The 19,678-nt window shown below is 38.2% G+C and overlaps 1 protein-coding gene across 13 annotated transcripts in view; it reads left to right on the plus strand.

Annotated features, from left to right (window-relative positions):
• LOC120360103 (protocadherin alpha-C2) overlaps positions 1 to 19,678 on the plus strand; it is a 196,793-nt gene that overhangs the window by 132,919 nt on the left and 44,196 nt on the right. Inside the window, exon 1 of one of the 13 annotated variants that reach the window (XM_074380529.1) lies at positions 4,157 to 19,191. The exons of the other annotated variants lie outside the window; for them this stretch is intronic. Coding sequence (XP_074236630.1) covers positions 16,633 to 19,191 — 2,559 coding nt within the window. The 5' untranslated portion in view covers positions 4,157 to 16,632. Of the gene's footprint in view, positions 1 to 4,156; positions 19,192 to 19,678 lie in introns of those variants that run through there. 13 annotated transcript variants of the gene reach the window in all.

Genomic DNA, 19,678 nt, shown 5'->3' on the forward strand with positions numbered 1-19,678 from the left:
TATATATATATATATATACACACACATCAGATTGTAGCCCATAAATATGTACAAGTATGTGTCAATTAGAATAATAAAAATAATAAACTGCATAGTTACTTCCAGGGGGAGAAAATATGGTATATATTCATGGCATACTACACAGCTTTAAAAAAACAAGAAAATTCTGTTATTTATGACAGGAAAAACAAGTAAGATAATCCAATATACCATTTGTTGAAAGGACTTGCTCTTTTTATTGCATTATTTTGACATCTTTGTCAAAAATCATAATATGTGGGCCATCATAAATATGTGGGCTTCATTCTGGACTCTATTTCATTTCTTTGATCTATATGTTTATCCTTTCACTAAAAGTAGATTGTCTTGATATTGTAGCTTTATAAGTTTGAAAATCAGCTATGAAATCCTCCAACCTTGTTCTATTTGTAAAAATTGCTTTGGCTATTTTAAGTCATTTAAAGTTTCATATAAATTTTAGAATCTACTTTTCAATGTCTACGAAGAATTCCACTGCGATTTTTATTAGAAATGTATTTAAAATATCAATCAAATTAGGGGAGATTTGGTATGTTAACATTATTGAGTCATCAGATCGTATTAACATATATACCTCCATTTACTTGGGTCTTTAAATAATTCTTTCAGCGTGCTCTGTAGTTTTAAGTATTTGAAAGTTTTTTTGTAATACTATTATGTATTTTATGGTTTAAAAAATTCTATTGTAAATGGATTTTAAACAGATTTTTAATTTGCAAATAGAGACTATTTCTTCCTTTCCAATATTTTTATTTATTTATTTATTTTGCCATTACAATGGCTAGGACTTCCAGTACAATATAAATGGAAGTGGTGAGAGCAGACATTCTTGCCTTACCCCTGATCTTAGGAGAAAAGTGTTCCACATTTTACTATTAAGTATCTGCTAGTCACAGGTTTTTCACAAATGCTTCATTAAGTTGAAGAAGTACCCTTTTCTTTCTAGTTTGCTCAGGGTTTATCACGATACATTGTTTAATTTTGTCAAATGCTTTTAAAATCTGTTGAAATGGGCATATGATTTTCCTTTATTTTACTAATACATTGAATTACACTAATTGATTTTTGAATGTTGGAAAAAACCTTGCATTCTTAGGGTAAATCCCACTTAGTCATGATGTATTATCTTTTCAAACGTAGTTAGATTTAATTTGTTAATATTTTGGTAAATATTTTTACATCTGTGTTTATGTAGAATATCTGTAAATAATTTTGTAAAGAACATCTTTTCCGCCGGGTGCGGTGGCTCAAGCCTGTAATAGCAGCACTTTGGGAGGCCGAGGCGGGTGGATCAAGAGGTCAAGAAATCGAGACCATCCTGGTCAACAAGGTGTAACCCCGTCTCTACTAAAAAATACAAAAAATTAGCTGGGCATGGTTGTGCGTGCCTGTAATCCCAGCTACTTAGGAGGCTGAGACAGGAGAATTGCCTGAACCCAGGAGGCGGAGGTTGCAGTGAGCCGAGATCGCGCCATTGCACTCCAGCCTGGGTAATTAAAGAGCGAAATTCCATCTCAAAAAAAAAAAAAAAAAAAAAAAGAATATCTTTTCTTCTTGGGGTGTAATGTTTTAATTAGGTTTTAGTATTTCTAACCTAATAAAATGATTTAGGAGGTGTTCTTTCCTCTATTTTCTGAAAAGTTGTGTAATACTGATGTTACTTTTTCCTTGAGTGAAATATTCTGTGCCAGGGGTTTTCTTTTAGGGAAAGTTTCTGATAATAAATTCAATTTCTTTCATAGGCTTTCTATTAAAAATGAAAATATTATTTATATTTTTTCATGCTCTGTCAATTTTGTTGTATTTTTTTAAATGATTTGTCAATTTTGTTCAATTTACCATATTTGTTGGCACAAAGTTGTTAATAATATTCTCTCACCTTTTAATATCTGTGTAATCTGTAGTGATAACATCTCTTTCATTTTTGATTTTGGTGATTTGTGTTCTATCCTCTTTTTATCTTGATGAGTCTAGCTAAAAATGTATCAATTTTGTTGATTTTTTGCCAGCTTTTGGCTTTGTTGATATGTTTTCTATTGTTTGTCTGTTTTCTATTTCATTAATTTCTGCTTTTATCTCTATTATTTGCCTTCTTATATTACTTTGGGTTTACTTTGCTCCCTTTTAGATTTTAAGTGGATTCTTAGGTAACTGATTTTAGACATTTCTTCTAATATAAAAAATTAAAGCCACAAATTTATTAGCATAAACTGCTTTATTTGCATTTTACAAATTATTATATGTGATGTTTTCATTTTTATTCATTTAAAAGTATGTTCTAATTTCTATTATGATTTATCCTTTCATCCATTCATTACCTAGGAGTGTGTTCAAGTTTACAAATATTTTTGGTTTTCCTAGCTATCTTGTTTTTGATTTCTAATCTAATTTTCTTCTGTTCAGAGAACATACCCTGCATGACTTCAGTCTTTTAAAATCTGTTTAGACTTGTTTTGTGGCCTAGCCACAGTCAATCTTGATGAACATAAAAAGTGCACTTGAAAAGAATGTATATTCTGTAATTGTTGGGTGTAATTATTTATAAATATAAATTATTGTTATCCAGATTTTCTGTGTCTTTACTTTTTTGTCTAGGTGTTCTATCAATTGCTCAGAAAGCAGTGTTAAAAATAATCATCATTGTGTTTATCTCTTTGTATCCATTTTTGCTTCATATAATTTGAGGCCCTGTTATTAGGTACACATATTTATATATGTATTTATGTATAAATATATCTAATTGTATATTTATTTATATATAAATATTTTATTTATATAGTTATATATTACAATTTCCTGATTACTGAGCCTTTTATCATTGTAAAATATCTCTTTGTTGCTGGCTATACTGTTTTCTTTAAGTAGCTTTGTGTGTGATATTAATGTGGCTATTCTAGTCTCATACTTTCTGTTTTCATGGCACATTCCTTTTTATTCATTTTACTTTTTGTTGCTTTAAAGTATGCCCTTGTAGTAGCATATTGTTGTATCTTGCTGTTTTACCCATTTTGATAATATATGTCTTTTAATTGAAGTGTTTAGCCCATTCACATTAGTGTAATAATTGATATGTTTAGATTTATGTCCTTCAGTATATTATTTGCTTTCTCTTTGTCCCCTCTGATTTTGTTCTTCCGTTCCCCTGATCTATGTCTTTAAATTATTTGGGTATTCCTCAGAATCCCTTTTAATTTTTAGATATACCTATTTTTAGATTTTTTAAATTTGCATTTTTAGTGGTTGCTATAAGGATTACAGAATACATACTTAACTTTGCTCAGTCCACTCAGAGATAATAGTGTACCACCTTTATAAAGTATGAAAAGTTACAACCATATAAGACTGTTTAGTTCTTCCTATGCCATTGCTTATGCTATAGTTTTCATTAGTTTTAAGTCTCATACAATACAAACCTCACAAGACACAGTTGTAATTTTTGTTTAGGCAGTCATTATGTACTTTAGAGAATTAAGAAGGAAAAAATAGTTGATTCTGTTTACCTAGTCATTTACCATTTCCAATGCCTTTGTTTTGTTCCTAAAGAGCTGAGTTTTCTCCATAATATCTTTTTCCTTCAACCTGAAAATTTTCATTTAGCACATTTTGTAATGCATATATGTTGCAGTGATTTATCTTAGTTTTCCTTTATCTGAAGATCTATTTATCTTGCATTTTGAATGATACAGAATTCTGGGATTTTGACAGATTTTATTTTCTTCCACATTATAAAAAGTGTTACTCAACTGTCTTCTAATGCCCATAGTTTCTGATGAGAAGTATATAGTCATTTAAGTCATTATTTCTTGTGTGCAATATGATTGTTTTTGTCACTCTTGCATGGCTGGGAGACACTTAAGATTTTCTACTTATCTTTGGCTTAGAAGTTTGACTATGATGTGCTCATTTATACTTTTCTTTATTTTTATCCTGTTTCAGATTGGCTGAGTTTATCAAACATGTAAATGTATATTGTTAACCAAATTTGACAAATTTTTGTTCTTTATATCCTTAAATTTTTTAATCCTAATTTCTCTCTATCTTTTCTGTACTCCAATTATATACATATGGTACTTTAAAAATATTGTGTGGTTTTATCATAGTAGGGTTAAAGTTTGGTCCTTTTAGACTATACATTTCTTTTGTATTTTTGTATATTCTATATTGTTCCATAGGTCTCTGAGACTCTATTTTATTTCAGTCCATTTTCTTTTCTGCAGAGTGGATCATTCCTATTGATCTATTTTCAGATTCATTGACTTTTGCCTCTTTTATTTCCATTTTTCTACTAAGTTCAGGCAGTGAGTTTTAATTTCAGAGATTATGTTTTTATTGCTAAAATTTCCATTGGCTCTTTTATATTTTCCTTTTTTCTGATAAGATTTCCTTTATTTTCATTTCTCACCAGCATGTTTTCCTTTACCTTATTATTATTATTGGTTTTGAGACAAACTCTCACTCTGTCACCCAAGCTGGAATGCAGAGGTGTGATCTTGTCTCACTGCAATCTCTGCCTCCCAAGTTCAAGCAATTCTTCTGTCTCAGCCTCCCAAGTAGCTGTTACCCAGTTCCAAAGTCACTTTAACATTTCAGGATCTTTGCAGCAATGCCCTACTCTCAGTATCAATTGATTCTTCCTATCCATAAGCATGTAATGTTTCTCCATTTGTTTGTGTCCACTGTGATTTATTTGAGCAGTGGTTTGTCATTGTCCTTAAGGAGGTCCTTCACTTCCCTTGTTAGCTGTATTCCTACGTATTTTATTCTCTTTGTAGCAATTGTGAATGGGAGTTCATTCATAGTTTGGCTTTCTGCTTGCCTGTTGTTTGTGTATTGGAATGCTAGCAATTTTTGCACATTGATTTTGTATCCTGAGACTTTGCTGAAGTTGCTTATCAGCTTAAGAAGCTTTTGGGATGAGACCATGAAGTTTTTTGAAAATAGGTTCATGTCATCTGCAAACAAAGATAATTTGATTTTCTCTCTTCCTATTTGAATACCTTTATTTATTTCTCTTGCCTAATTGCCATAGCCAGAACTTCCAATACTATGTTGAATAAGAGTGGTGAAAGAGGGCATACTTGTCTTGTGCTGGTTTTCAAGGGGAATGCTTCTAGGTTTTGCCCATTCAGTATGGTATTGGCTGTGGGTTTGTCATAAGGCTCTTATTAGTTTGAGGTATGTTCCTTCAATACCCAGTTTGTTGAGGATTTTTAACATGAAGGGATGTTGAATTTTATCGAAGGCCTTTCTGCATCTATTGAGATAATCATGTGGGTTCTGTCTATTGTTCTGTTTATGTGATGAGTTACATTTATTGATTCGTGTATGTTGATCCAGCCTTGCATCCCAGAGATGAAGCCTACTTGGTCATGATGGATACGCTTTTTAATGTGCTACTGGATTTGGTTTGCCAGTATCTTAGTAAGGATTTTTGCACTGATGCTCATCAGGGATATCAGCCTGAAGTTTTTTTTGTTGTTGTTGTATCTCTGTCAGGTGTTGGTAACAGGGTGATGCTGGCCTTATAAATGAGTTAGGGAGGAGTCTCTCCTTTCCCATTGTTTGGAATAGCTTCAGAAGAATTGGAACTGGCTCCTCTTTGTACCTCTGGTAGAATTCAGCCGTAAATCTGTCTGGTGGCTTTTTTTTGGTTGGTGGGCTATTTATTATTGCTTCAATTTTAAACTTAATATTTTAAAATCTTGAGTTAAACGGTTGAATGAATGTGTGGAGAGTTAGATATCAATGAATGCATATTCTTAAAGGTATAAACTGTAACCCTGCTGGATATAGGATAAAATTTACATGAAAACACTATACTGAATCAGTCAATTTAAGTAAAATAAATTCGAGGAAGTGGTCTGAATTTCTCTGTGAGCATTTAGATATTTATGGGAGTCACATAAAATAAATTATAAATGTGGCTAAGGGCTTTTTATTAAGGAAAATGAAATATTGGTATAGACATGATTCTGTGTGTTTCTTTACTACACTATGAGCTAAGAATTTTGGAGGTAAATCAAAGTATATAAATTGGCTAATTGATTACTGATTGAGAATATAAACAGATACAAAAATTTGGGAAAAGATTTTGGCATGTCTACCTAAAATTTAAATATGCATGCACTAGTATCCCCTTACTTAGAGTTTCACTTTCAGCAGTTGCGGAAAATAGCTGAGCAGAGTACAGTAAGATATTGAGAGACAGAGACCACATTCATATAACTTATAATATTGGAAATTGTTATAATTATCCTAGTTTATTATTAGTTATTGTTGGTAATCTTTTACTGTGTCTAATTTAACTTTATCAAGGGTACATGTACGTATAGGAAAAAACATGGTATATATAGAATTCAGTATTACCCTTGGTTTCAAGCATTCAGTGGGGATCTTAGAAAGTATCCTCTGTGGCAAAGGAGGGACTATTGTACTTTTACCAAAGCACTTCCCAGAATAAACACACAGACATATACATGCATACACTTTCACAAATACACTTAAATATTCAATCATGGAGTAAAAATTAATTATGAAATATCTATGCAATGAATATTATATAGTTTTTATTAGGAAAGAAGCAGAATTACATCTACTGATGTGAAAGGGTGTTCATCATATATATTAAGTAAAAATTAGGTTCATCAGATAAGTAAAAAAAGTCACAAATTAAGAGAAAGTGCTGATTGCTTTGAGAGTTTGTATATTTTTTTTCCTACTTTGTGCTGAAAAGCTGAAGTTGGCATCAACCAAGGCATATTGTTATATACACATCAAGCTAAATAATTTTTAGATCTTTAAGACTATTAATAAGTGATGCTGTATAAATAGTATCAGTGCCAGAGATTTTTGGTTTCAATTCTATCAGCCAAGTATAGTATGCATTCTTTGGCTGTGATAGAAAAAAGAGAAAAAAAAACACAGAAGCAAAAAGTAAAGTACAGTAGTGTGTAAAGTGTGGTTACATTTTAGTAAAATGTATTAGTGTGTATATCTATATAGCATAGTCAAAAGCCTGGAGTGATATGTAATTATCTGTTACTGGTCTAGTCTACAAGGGAATTAGTTTTTAAAGAACTTTCATTTTCATTACTTTTAACAATTCTTAACAAATAATTTGGTATAAGAAGTATATATTTTAAATGTTATTGAATCTAGTTAAAATAAAGAAGAGATTAAAAAAAGTAAATAAATCACAGAAAGTTCACAGTCTGACTTTATCAGGATTGTCGCTATTTTCTTAACAGGTCATCAAACATTATCACCGACCCTTGGAAAGAATGACTTTTCATAATTTGAAAATCTCGTTTATTCCTCAACTCCTGCTAGCTTAAAAAGCACTAAATCCACATATCCTAGGAGGCATGGCTGTCCAATATATCCTATGTGTACATTGATTTATGAACCAATAAATGTTTCATACACAGTTGAAATTTTAAATGAGCTTATGATAATTGGGTCAGAGGAATACTAGTCTAGCTTGAGAGTACCGCAAAAAACCAATCACAGAAGGCTATGATGAAATTTTAATTATAAAGGATATTGAATATCCTAGAGTGACAACTCTGCTATAATAGATGTAACACTGAATTGGAAAGAGAGAAAGTGAGATTTTTACCTATTTCTGTTTGAAATCAGCTTTCTATTTCTAGCAAATTATCAAACCATTCTGTTTTAATTTTTATATCTTAAAGTTATCATTCCAGTGTCTTTGATTCACTGGGTTTATTAAAGAATTGGCCAATAAACATATAATAGATATAGAAAAGTCTGCCTGGGCATGGTGGCTTACACCTGTAATAATAGTGTATTGATTGTTATAATTGTTCTATTTTATTATTAGTTATTGTTGTTAATCTTTTACTGTGCATAATTTATAAACTAAACTTCATCATGGGTATGTATGTATAGGAAAAAATGTAGTATATATAGTATTCAATATTATCCCTGGTTTCGGTCATTTAGTAGGGGTCTGAAAGTGGGTGAGGTGAGACCATTCTGGGAGGCTGAAGTGGGCAGATTGCTTGAGCCCAGGAGTTCCAGACCAGCCTAGGCAATATGGTGAAATGCTGTCTCTACAAAAAATGCAAAAATTATCTGGGCGTGGTAGTGCATGACTGTAGTCCCAGCTACCCAGGAGGCTAAGGTGGGAGCATCACTGAGCCCAGTGGTTGAGGCTACAGTAAGCTGTGATCACGCTACTGCACTCCAGGGGAACGACTGAGTGAGATCCTGTCTCAAAAAAAAGTCACAAATTGAGATAAAGTGTTGACTGATCTGGGAGTTTGCGTATTTTTTTTCTATTTTGTGCTGAAAAGCTGAAGTTGGCATCAACCAAGGCATATTGTTACATATGCATCAAACTAAATAATTTTAAGATTTTTAAGACCATTAATTCGCAGATGCTGTATAAATAGAATCAGTACTAGATTTTTTGTTTCAACCAAGTATAGTATGCTTTCCTTGCTTGTGATAGAAAAAAGAAAAAATACAGAAGCAAAATTGAAGAATTTGTAAATCATTTCTAAATAACTTTAATAAAATGAACTTCGAAAGGGAAAATTTTTAGATAACATTATCTCATCAAAATGCCTTAAAGTGTATTTTAATATTCAGTAAAAATAGTGTATATTGACATGGCTAATTTAGAGGATTTATATTTTACCCGCATTATGATGTATTATGCCTGTAACTGCTAAAGGAATTATGTAACAAAATCTATCAAAGAATACACGAGTGGGATTTATATCAGAAAAATCAAAGCAATTTGTAAAGTACCGATACTTAGGCAGAATTTCGTAGGTAGAAGGAAGATGGTACTGAAAGAAGTTGGGATATGAAGTATAAATCTATTTTGCATCATGATTTTGCTAAGTCTGGCCGTTTATTATAAAAACATGCACAGAAGATTTTATTGAAATTTCTAAAAGAGAAAGAAACTTGTAGTTTGTGAGAACAATAGTATTCCTTGTGAAATACTTAGATATTAATAGCTTGAGACTGATAATATGATTCTTAAGTTAGGGGTTGCATGTGAAGTGGTCAGGTGTTATTTCAGAATCTCAAGAAACAGAACCATGGTAAAAAGAAGCTTCCTGGGGCTTCTGATAAATCCTTTCACCTTTTTGGGACCCAGTTTCTTCATTAATACCAACCTCATTAGTGTCCTTTGAGGAGTACATGAGGTTAGAGATGTGCTGAAATAATATGCCAACTCTTAAGTGCCACGACATTAGGATGCAAGGGGGCTAGTGCCCAAAAAGTCAATAATTACTTGATACTCTATGTATCTGAATGGATAATTTTGAGAAATAATCCTTCTGACACAGAGGTGCAGGTTTGTTTGTTAGTTCCAAGCAGCAAACACAATGGATATAGAAAAGAGAAACTGTGGCCTGCATATAGACTGAGCTTAGGAAAACAGTTGGAAAACAGTTCAAATTCAAGGTACTTCAACAATATCTAACATGTTTTTGAAATGTATTTTTTAAACCCCTATCCAAATCAATGAATGCTTTGGCTAAAATCTACTTGGGAATGAGGATGTTCTTTAGTGCCAAATACCCATCTTATTTTAGTCTGTGGCTAAAATCTGAAGAGTTACAAAAGAGAAATGGGAATAAACAAGGTTTTCTATTAAAATAAGAGGTCCCAAGTGATGAATGGAAACTTGGAACAGGTTTAATGGCAAGTATAAGCCAGAAATTAGTTGCAATGCACACTCATGAATTTTGGGGCATATCTTGAGTTTCAGATAGAAAATTGCTACTAAGTTTAGTGAATTAGAAACATAGCATAACCTAGGCAGTTGCAATTCTTGTTTCAAAAATGCTCAACTTACTGCTTGACTGGCATGGACACTTGGTACCTCCTTGTTTTGAGTCATTAATAAAATGTTGAGACCGGGCGCGGTGGCTCAAGCCTGTAATCCCAGCACTTTGAGAGGCCGAGGCGGGTGGATCACGAGGTCAAGAGATCGAGACCATCCTGGTCAACATGGTGAAAACTTGTCTCTACTAAAAAAATACAAAAATTAGCTAGGCATGGTAACGTGTGCCTGTAATCCCAGCTACTCAGGAGGCTGAGGCAGGAGAATTGCCTGAAGGAGGCGGAGGTTGCGGTGAGCCAAGATCACGCCATTGCACTCCAGCCTGGGTAACAAGAGCGAAACTACGTCTCAAAAAAAAAAAAAAAAAAAAAAAAGTTGAATGGGATAAGACCAAGTGTGGATCCCTGTAGTCCTCCATTAGAATTCTCCTTTTAAGTTAAAGTATTCCATTAATAAATACTTTTTGCCATGTTATTTAAACAATTAAAAAGTCACCTAATTACACTGTCTTGCAGCTGCCTTTCTTTCTTTATCTTGTCCACATGAGTATATTGGGAGACTTTGTTTAATGTCTCCATGAATTCTAGATCAACTGTACCTGCAGCATTTCTTTTTTTTTTTATTTTCTTTTGATATTATTGCATTTATTTTGGCGTGATTCTAGCAACTGAAATCTAAAATGCCTACATGAAAAACAATCTTAAGTCTATGTGGTTGGTTTCAAGTTACCAGTTTTTAATTAAGCCAAAGTAGTCCTTAGTATGAATGCCTTCATTTCTAAGTGTTCATAAACAATCACTTTAGTAATACTAGAGTTTTGAAGGAATTTATATCAAGCTCAATGGCACTTTTTAAAAGATAGGAAATTGGGTTCTCTAGTCACATCTATAAGTTCTTTCAGTGCCTTGGGAGATCATTTATTTGGCCACAGATACTTACTTATATCACTTTTATGTCTCCTATCTCTTTATTGATCTTGAGGTTCAAGTTTCACTTAACCATTTTCTTCAATGAAAAAGAATTAAAGAATTTTATACTTTAAAAATACTTTAATATTCCATGATTCTTGTTAGGCCATCTCAATTGAGAATACTTACAGAGAAGTAAAGCTCCCCCAATACTGACTAGTTCGATTTTATCTGTTAATATTACACAATCTACCCTAAACCTTTAGCCTGTCTCTCTTTTATTATTGTTACGCATCCAAAGATGGCTTGAATCTCTGTTTTTTATTTTGTTTGATTTTTTATTTTTTTGAGATGGAGTCTCACTCTGTTGCCCAGGCTGGAGTGCAATGGCGCCATCTCAGCTCACTGCAACCTCTGCCTCCCAGGTTCAAGCGATTCTCCTGCATCAGCCTCCCAAGTAGCTGGGATTACAGGCTCATGCCACTGTGCCCAGCTAATTTTTGTATTTTTATTAGAGACGGGGTTTCACCATCTTGGCCAGGCTGGTTTCAAACTCTTAACCTCGTGATCCACCTGCCTCGGACTCCCAAAGTGCTGGGATTACAGGTGTGAGCTACCATGCTCAGCTCTCTTTATTTTAAGCAATCTTCAGACACCTCAGCCAACTATCAATAATATATTAGTTTTTTAGAACTAAAAACTTAGAGGATCTCCCCCTAAAAGCCAATTGTTAATGCCAAATATTTGACTGATATATTTCTTCTGGAGGAAGGGAGATGTGAAAAAGTTTATCCATCAAAACTTTTGTATCCACTGAATGTGGATACAAAACTTCCCATCCACTGAATGTTTTATCTGTAAATAATGCTATAATCGTATTGGAAAGTATTTTCCTTCTGGGGATGCATGAAGATCAGGAATCCTATTTGTTTTTTAACAAGATGGTATTTTTAAAAACTACTTTGGACAACACTAAACATTAGAGGTGACCATTTGTCTCTCTCTCTTTTATTATATAACTTAGGCTCAGTTAGTAGAGCAACATAAATACATAAATTAAAACATGAAAACTAAATCCTTCCCTATTTGACAGATATTCTTATAATGACCAGCCCCAAAGCTGATCAAACTAATCAGCATGTATTTTTGTCCTGTGGCCAAAAGACTCCAGATCGTTTGGTTTCCAAAAGTAAAATGGTCTATAATGGTGTTAATAATAGAGAAAGAATAATTTACATGAATTAGGAGAGTTTACTGAGTGCCAACATTTTCCCCATAGATTTGATTCTGTTGTATTGTAATTGATTTTGCTCCTACGCCCTGTGATCTCATGACAGATGCATTTAACAAACATAATTAAGAGAGACAACTGAGGGATACTATTTCAAAGTTCTTGTCTAGCATAGGGCTAAACGAACATAATGTCCTACCCAATCATGTCACTTTTCTTGTTACTTATTAGCTAGGAACATGTTTATTTTACAATTTTTATTTTTAATATAAAGTAGAAAAAGTATTATACTACTTTTTTGGCAGAGCCTTTCTTAGGTTCCAAAAACTTTATCAGTGGGATTCAGTTCTCCAGGTTTGAAAGACTTTGTTTCTTATCTTCATTTGACAATTTTAAAGGAAGAAATCCATAGTAAAATCATTTCAGATTCTCAACCTCCTCTCCATAAGATATGCCCTGTCTCTATACAGAAAAGGGCTATAGCAGCTTTTCTTGAATTTACTAAAAATAAGAACTGAAGAAAATGAAGCAATAAACATTTATTGAAAGGCTATAAGGGTTTCTACATTGTGAAGGAGACAGAAATATAAGACATGTCTCCTGCTTTTAGGTTGCTTATAATTAAAGAGATGTTAAAGTATTTGGATAAATTTTTAAAAATGATACATGTCAGCTTACAGAGATATGCTGTAGACTGTGAAAATGAAACAAACAAACAAACAAAAAAACCCACTTATGTTTAGAATAGACAGTTTCATGGATTAGGTAGATTTTCACCTGGACCTTGAAATGTATATAAGATTTTTTTTTTTTTTTTTTTTTTTGAGATGGAGTTTCACTTTTGTTGCCCAGACTGGAGTACAATGGCGCAGTCTCGGCTCACTGCAGGCTTGCCTCCCAGGTTCAAGTGATTCTCCTGCCTCAGCCTCCTGAGTAGCTGGGATTACAGACAGGAGCCACCATACCTGGCTAATTTTGTATTTTTAGTAGAGACTGGGTTTCTCTATGTTTGTCAGGCTTGTCTCGAACTCCTGATCTCAGGTGATCCGCCCACCTCGGCCTCCCAAAGTTCTGGCATTACAGGCATGAGCCACCTTACTCGGCCGTATATAAGATTTTAAAAGGAAGAGAGAAAATAAGATGCTGTCTGTATTAGAATTACATGGGTAAATTTGTAAATTTAGTTCTTTTTGAAGAACATTAATTGAGCACCTGTGCTAAGCTCCATACTGGGTGCTGTAGATTACAGCACGTTTAGGAATTAACTTCATATTCTGTTGCTAAAGTATTTCTATGTATCCTAAAAAGGTAAATCTCTTGTGAGGAAACAAATCCCTTGAAGGAGTTCTCATAACAGAAGCCCCATTTCCTTGGTGATATAAAAAGGGGCTTTTATTTTCTCAAAATATGATATAGCTCCAGAAGTAATTGGGAAAGCTTAACTTTGTTGTATACTCATCTTCCCTATCACTGTTGATTTCCTATATGGCCCAGTTACATGTGCTTATCTGTGCTTGATACCTAAAGGGCCGTGTTACATGTAAGGCTGCCAACTAAGGTGTTATCTGATGATAATGTTGCATTTCATGACAACAGCAACAACAACAATAATATAATATACTTATTAGTCACTGTGCAAATTGCTTTACATACATTTTCTCATGTAATCATCATAATAACCCTATGAGTGTTGCTTACTATTGTTTTCCTTAATTAAAATGAGTAAAATGAAGCTTAGGTTAAGTAACATGTCTGTAGCCACACAGTCATTGGCAGGGGTATGACTGACTCCAAAGTCTGTGCTTCTAATTGCTGTGTTCTACTTTTTAATAGAGAGTTCTTGAAGGTCCAAGGAAAGGAATGCATAATGGTGTGGTCAAAGCATTAGCATTAATATTTGTAGAAAGGGTAATTAACAACAGTCTGAGCAATCACATTCTAACAACTAGTAAAGTTGGCAGAAGCCTGAGTATAATAGTGTGAGGAACAAAAATCATTACAGTGCCAAATAGAGTATACCATCTCTTTAGTACAACGTCTCTCAAAAGGAGGCTGATTGTGTTGGCTTTATGTTTGCCTTCTCAATAATTAAGGCAGCAAATATTAGTTGGAGCTTCCAATACCTAACGGGCCTAAACAGCAAAATGGACAACCTGGCATGTGTCCTTGCTGGAAGATGACAAGAGTGCTAAAAGGAGAATCCAGGTTTTTCTCCTCAGACATGACACTTGGGGGCTTCCATTAAAAAAATCACCAAGTCTCTGTCACTGTAATCTCTTCCTTAAGTGCCTATGATCTTTTCACAGTCACAGGTCTATGCCTGGTCAACACCCAGTGGCCAGGTCTCTGAGCTGTGGGCAGAGATGGCAGCGACTCGGAGGGCTGAGAGCAGATGATGGGAGGAAAGATCATTTTTTCTGACAACTTACAACTTGATTCCACTTATAAGCCATCTATTTTCAGAAATAAGTAATGGGTGAGGACATAGGCCAGGTCCACAATTTGTGCACTTGAGAGATTAAGGCCTCACAGATCAAATTACCACAGCAAACTGAGACAGAATTATTGTAGGGAGGTTTGGGGAGGATGCAGAAAAGGGAGGAAGAAGGCAGAGACCCAAGAAAGGAGACAGGAATAGATTTTGATGAAAATTACTTCCTACTCTGTACCCTTGAGGGAACAAAGAGGACAAATAAGAAGCAGGAGTGATAGGAGGAAGCCGGGTGTTTCTCCGGAATAGAACTGGGTAGGTAGTGGAGCAGTTAGTGAGTGTGCTAGGGATTAGGGATGTGCTAGTTCAGGCCTTTGAACTCTGGGGGTCAGGATCACAACCTTGGCTCCTTTAACCATCCCTGCTAGGAGGGAAGCATGCCAAATGTCAGGTCTCACTCTGACTTTGTTCCACTCCATGGCTAGAAAATGACCCATAGAGGAAGATAAACGGATGAGAGGATACTGGGAGATGAGGAAGAGAAAGACATTTTAGTGAGTGCTTTTTGCACATGAGCCAATAGATTTCAAATTCCTGTGGAAGAAATGTGAGGACTTGGGAAGCGTGAATATTCATTGCCTCTGAGCAGCAGAGGCAATGACACAGCTTGGAAAGATTTCCTCTGATCCTTCTGTCTTCTTTACTGAAGTGAATTTGTTGTCTCTGGGTTGCCTCTGTTGCAGTACAAGAGGAATCTTAGGGCCACAGAAGAACAGAAGTCTAAGGAGTCTTACATTTAAGGAAGAGAAGCTGCAGCCATTGAAATTGCTGGTTATTGTAAGATAAATCCCAGACTTCCACGTTTTGCTTAACGACAGCAGATTTTTTTTTTTTTTTTTTTTTTTACTGCAAAGCATTAATGGAATCCAAATTCCAGCCTGGCTTAGGAGATCAACAGTAACTCTCTTGATTTAATGGTTTTGCAGACTCTTGTAGACATTGTTATCCATTAAAGAAAAAAATTTTAAATCACTCTTGAAAGAAAGCGTCTTGTATGATAAATGAAAAAGATTTGAAGCAAGATTCGAATAAGCTTGAGGGAAGAATCTCTTTAAAAATTTTACCAGATTTTCTCCACTATCGTCAAAATGGATCAAATTTTACCAGATTTTCTCCACTATCGTCAAATTGAATCAAATAACAGATTTGCCTACAGCTTCATGGAGATTTTTTTTTAATAGAACATTTTAAACATTCAAATACTGGTTATTTGCCAAGGCACACACTGAAAGAAAGGGCCACTTGGCCGGGAGCACAATCGAGTCTTGGATTCCAGGTTGCTGGTTTTAGGCTTGCTCCTGGAAAGAGGGCAGCATTTGCCATTCCCCTCCCTTTGCCCCAGGAGTTGAGCACTTTCTGCAGTACTTAAGAGTGTCCAGGGAAGATGTAGGGGTCAGGTGAATAGTTCCCACCGCCAGTAACCCCAGAGCGCCGCCCCCTGCGTTGTTTCCTTTTTATGTTAGAGCCGCCGCCAGGGTTCCCATACCTAGTCAAGGCCCCTCCGTTTATTTTCCTGAATTGCGCTTGGAAATCTTTTCTTCTGGGGAGCCGATGGTCAGACTTCTAGGGACTTGACTGCTTTTCCCAGACTAATCTCCTTAAAGAGACGTTAAGCAAGCGAGAGACCGTGGAGACTGAATGAACAGGACAGTGGGGGTAGGGAGAAAGGGAGTGGCCGTGTTCCTGCGGTCCGCTGGGATCCGGCAGGTCCAGGATGAAGGAGATGGGGCTGGAGAGGCTGAGCAGTCCGGGTTCGCCGTCTGCCACTTCGGCACGGAATCAGAGCCTGACTTGCTGAGCCCTCCTCCACCTCCCCCTCCCCCTCCGTCTTCCCTTCTGCTTCCTTTTCCCTCCCCCTGGAGCGGTAGCGGCGGCAGCAGCAGGAAGCCAAGCCGGGTTGTGCGACTCGGAGGCGAGCGGAGGAGCTGGAATATGGGGAGTCAGCGAGGGCGGTGGGGCCAGGAGCCCTTGGGAGGGCCTACGGAGGGAGCGGCTCCAGGCGTTTGCTAGCGCGTGAGCGGTGGGGGAGCGGGCGCAGGGTGGCACGAGCGGAGGCGGGGCCCGGGCGTGGAGCACGGCTGGGGAAGCTGCCGCCTCCGGCCCTGCCCGGCTGCCTCCGCCGCGGCCAGTGGCTATGGAGCAGGCGGGCACCAGACCTGCGGCGACAGAGCATCCGCGGCTCCGGCGGCCCATGCCCTGGCTGCTGCTACTGTCTCTTCTTCTCCTGCTGCTGCTAGCGGGCCCAGTGGCCTCCCAGCTGCGATACTCGGTGCCAGAGGAGCAGGCACCCGGCGCGCTCGTGGGCAACGTGGCTCGCGCGCTGGGGCTCGAGTTGCGGCGCTTGGGGCCGGGCTGCTTGCGCATCAACCATCTGGGTGCGCCCAGTCCGCGCTACCTGGAGCTGGACCTGACGAGTGGAGCGCTCTTCGTCAACGAACGCATTGATCGGGAGGCGCTGTGTGAGCAGCGGCCTCGCTGCCTGCTCAGCTTGGAAGTGCTGGCGCACAATCCCGTGGCGGTGAGCGCCGTTGAGGTGGAAATATTGGACATCAACGACAACTCACCGCGTTTCCCGCGGCCCAACTACCAGCTTCAGGTAAGCGAATCGGTGGCGCCTGGAGCGCGCTTTCACATAGAGAGTGCGCAGGACCCAGACGTGGGCGCCAACTCGGTGCAGACCTACGAGCTCAGCCCCAGCGAGCACTTCGAGCTGGACCTTAAGCCCCTGCAGGAGAACAGTAAAGTGCTTGAGCTGGTGCTACGTAAGGGCCTAGACCGGGAGCAGGCAGCCTTGCACCACTTGGTGCTCACAGCCGTGGATGGGGGCATCCCAGCCCGCTCGGGTACGGCACAGATCTCTGTGCGTGTCCTGGACACTAACGACAACTCTCCTGCCTTCGACCAGTCCACTTACCGCGTCCAGCTACGGGAGGACTCACCCCCAGGCACATTGGTGGTGAAGCTGAATGCCTCAGACCCGGATGAGGGTTCCAATGGTGAGCTCAGATACTCCTTGAGCAGCTACACGTCGGACCGGGAGAGACAGCTCTTCAGCATAGATGCCAGTACTGGGGAAGTGCGAGTAATTGGGGGGCTGGATTATGAGGAAGCCTCCTCCTACCAAATCTATGTGCAGGCGACTGACCGGGGTCCAGTGCCCATGGCAGGTCACTGCAAGGTGCTGGTGGACATCGTGGACGTGAATGACAATGCCCCAGAGGTGGTGCTCACAGACCTGTATAGCCCAGTGCCTGAGAATGCTACACCCAACACCATTGTGGCCGTTCTCAGTGTCAATGACCAAGACTCAGGCCCTAACCGGAAAGTGAGCCTGGGCCTGGAGGCCACACTGCCTTTCCGACTGAATGGCTTTGGAAACTCCTATACCCTGGTGGTGAGTGGCCCGCTGGACCGAGAGCGGGTGGCTGCCTATAACATCACGGTGACAGCCACCGATGGGGGAATACCACAGCTTACATCCCAGCGGACACTGAAGGTTGAGATTTCTGACATCAATGATAACCCGCCAAGCTTCCTGGAGGACTCCTATTCCATCTATATCCAGGAGAACAATTTGCCAGGTGTGTTGCTCTGTACTGTGCAAGCCACAGACCCAGATGAAAAGGAGAATGCAGAGGTGACCTACTCCCTTCTGGAGAGGGAGATTCAAGGGCTGCCAGTCACCTCCTATGTCTCCATTAACAGTGCCAGTGGCAGCCTTTATGCTGTCAACTCCTTTGACTATGAGAAGTTTCGGGAGTTCTTTGTGACTGTGGAGGCTCAGGACAAGGGGAGCCCACCACTGAGCAGCACTGTGACTGCCAACGTGTATGTGGTGGACATGAATGACCATGCCCCTCACATTCTGTACCCTACCTCAACCAATTCATCAGCAGCCTTTGAGATGGTGCCTCGAACTGCCCCTGCTGGCTACCTGGTCACCAAAGTCATAGCCATGGACTCAGACTCTGGGCAAAATGCTTGGCTTTTTTACCATCTAGCCCAGACTTCTGACCTGGACCTCTTTAAAGTAGAGCTGCACACAGGAGAAATTAGGACTACCAGGAAGATAGGAGATGAGAGTGGTACCACTTTCAACCTGACTGTGGTGGTCCGAGATAATGGAGAGCCATCACTATCAGCCTCTGTGGCCATTACAGTAGCTGTGGTGGATAGGGTTTCCAAAATCCTCCCTGACACTCAGAGACATGTTAAGAGCCCTCGGACATACTCCGAAATTACCCTTTATCTAATAATAGCATTAAGCACAGTGTCTTTTATATTTCTTTTGACAATCATCATTTTGAGCATCATCAAGTGTTACCACTACACTGCGTATGGCACTGCATGCTGTGGAGGCTTCTGTGGAGTAAGGGAGAGGTCCCCTGCAGAACTTTACAAACAGGCCAACAACAATATTGATGCCAGGATACCGCATGGCCTCAAAGTGCAGCCTCACTTCATTGAAGTTCGAGGGAATGGCTCCCTCACCAAGACCTACTGCTACAAGGCCTGTCTGACAGCAGGCTCAGGGAGTGACACTTTCATGTTTTACAATACAGGGGCCCAGACAGGACCAGGGCCTTCGGGAGCCCAAGCATCAGTGACTGACAGCAGGAACCTCACAGGCCAAAGTGCTCAGAGTGCTGGGAACCTGATTATTCTCAAAAATGAGGCTGTTCCTCAAAATGAGGTGAGATAATGGTCAGGGGGTCTTCTACAAACTCATGCATGTGTCACACATCCCCCAATATCCTGCGGTTGTCCTTATTGAGTCATGAACAGTGACAAGAGTTATTTGATAAACTGAGTGTGTGTGTGTGTGTATATATATATATATATATAAGCTGAAATTTGATCATAATCTGCTGTTTCCTCTCTAGAAAAATAGCACTAAAGAATTGTTTTATTTTTCATTTTCAGAGACATGAAGACTTGTCCATAACATTGTTTGAGAAGTGAGGATTAGTCTTAATATTTAATGCTAAGAGACAGATTTGTAGAGTAACAGAACAGGCCTTGGAATAAGGATTATGTTTTAGGGAGTAATGTTATGAGACTCAAGGAGAAATGGCCTCTGCTGTATCATCTACAGGGAAATTTTTCTTTTGAATTCCTATAGGAGGGATGTTTCTTAAAAAGCCCTGAGACCTCTAGGGGCTATCATAGTCACCACTATA

Source organism: Saimiri boliviensis, chromosome 1 (assembly GCF_048565385.1).
Source record: "Saimiri boliviensis isolate mSaiBol1 chromosome 1, mSaiBol1.pri, whole genome shotgun sequence".
Lineage (NCBI taxonomy): Eukaryota > Metazoa > Chordata > Mammalia > Primates > Cebidae > Saimiri > Saimiri boliviensis.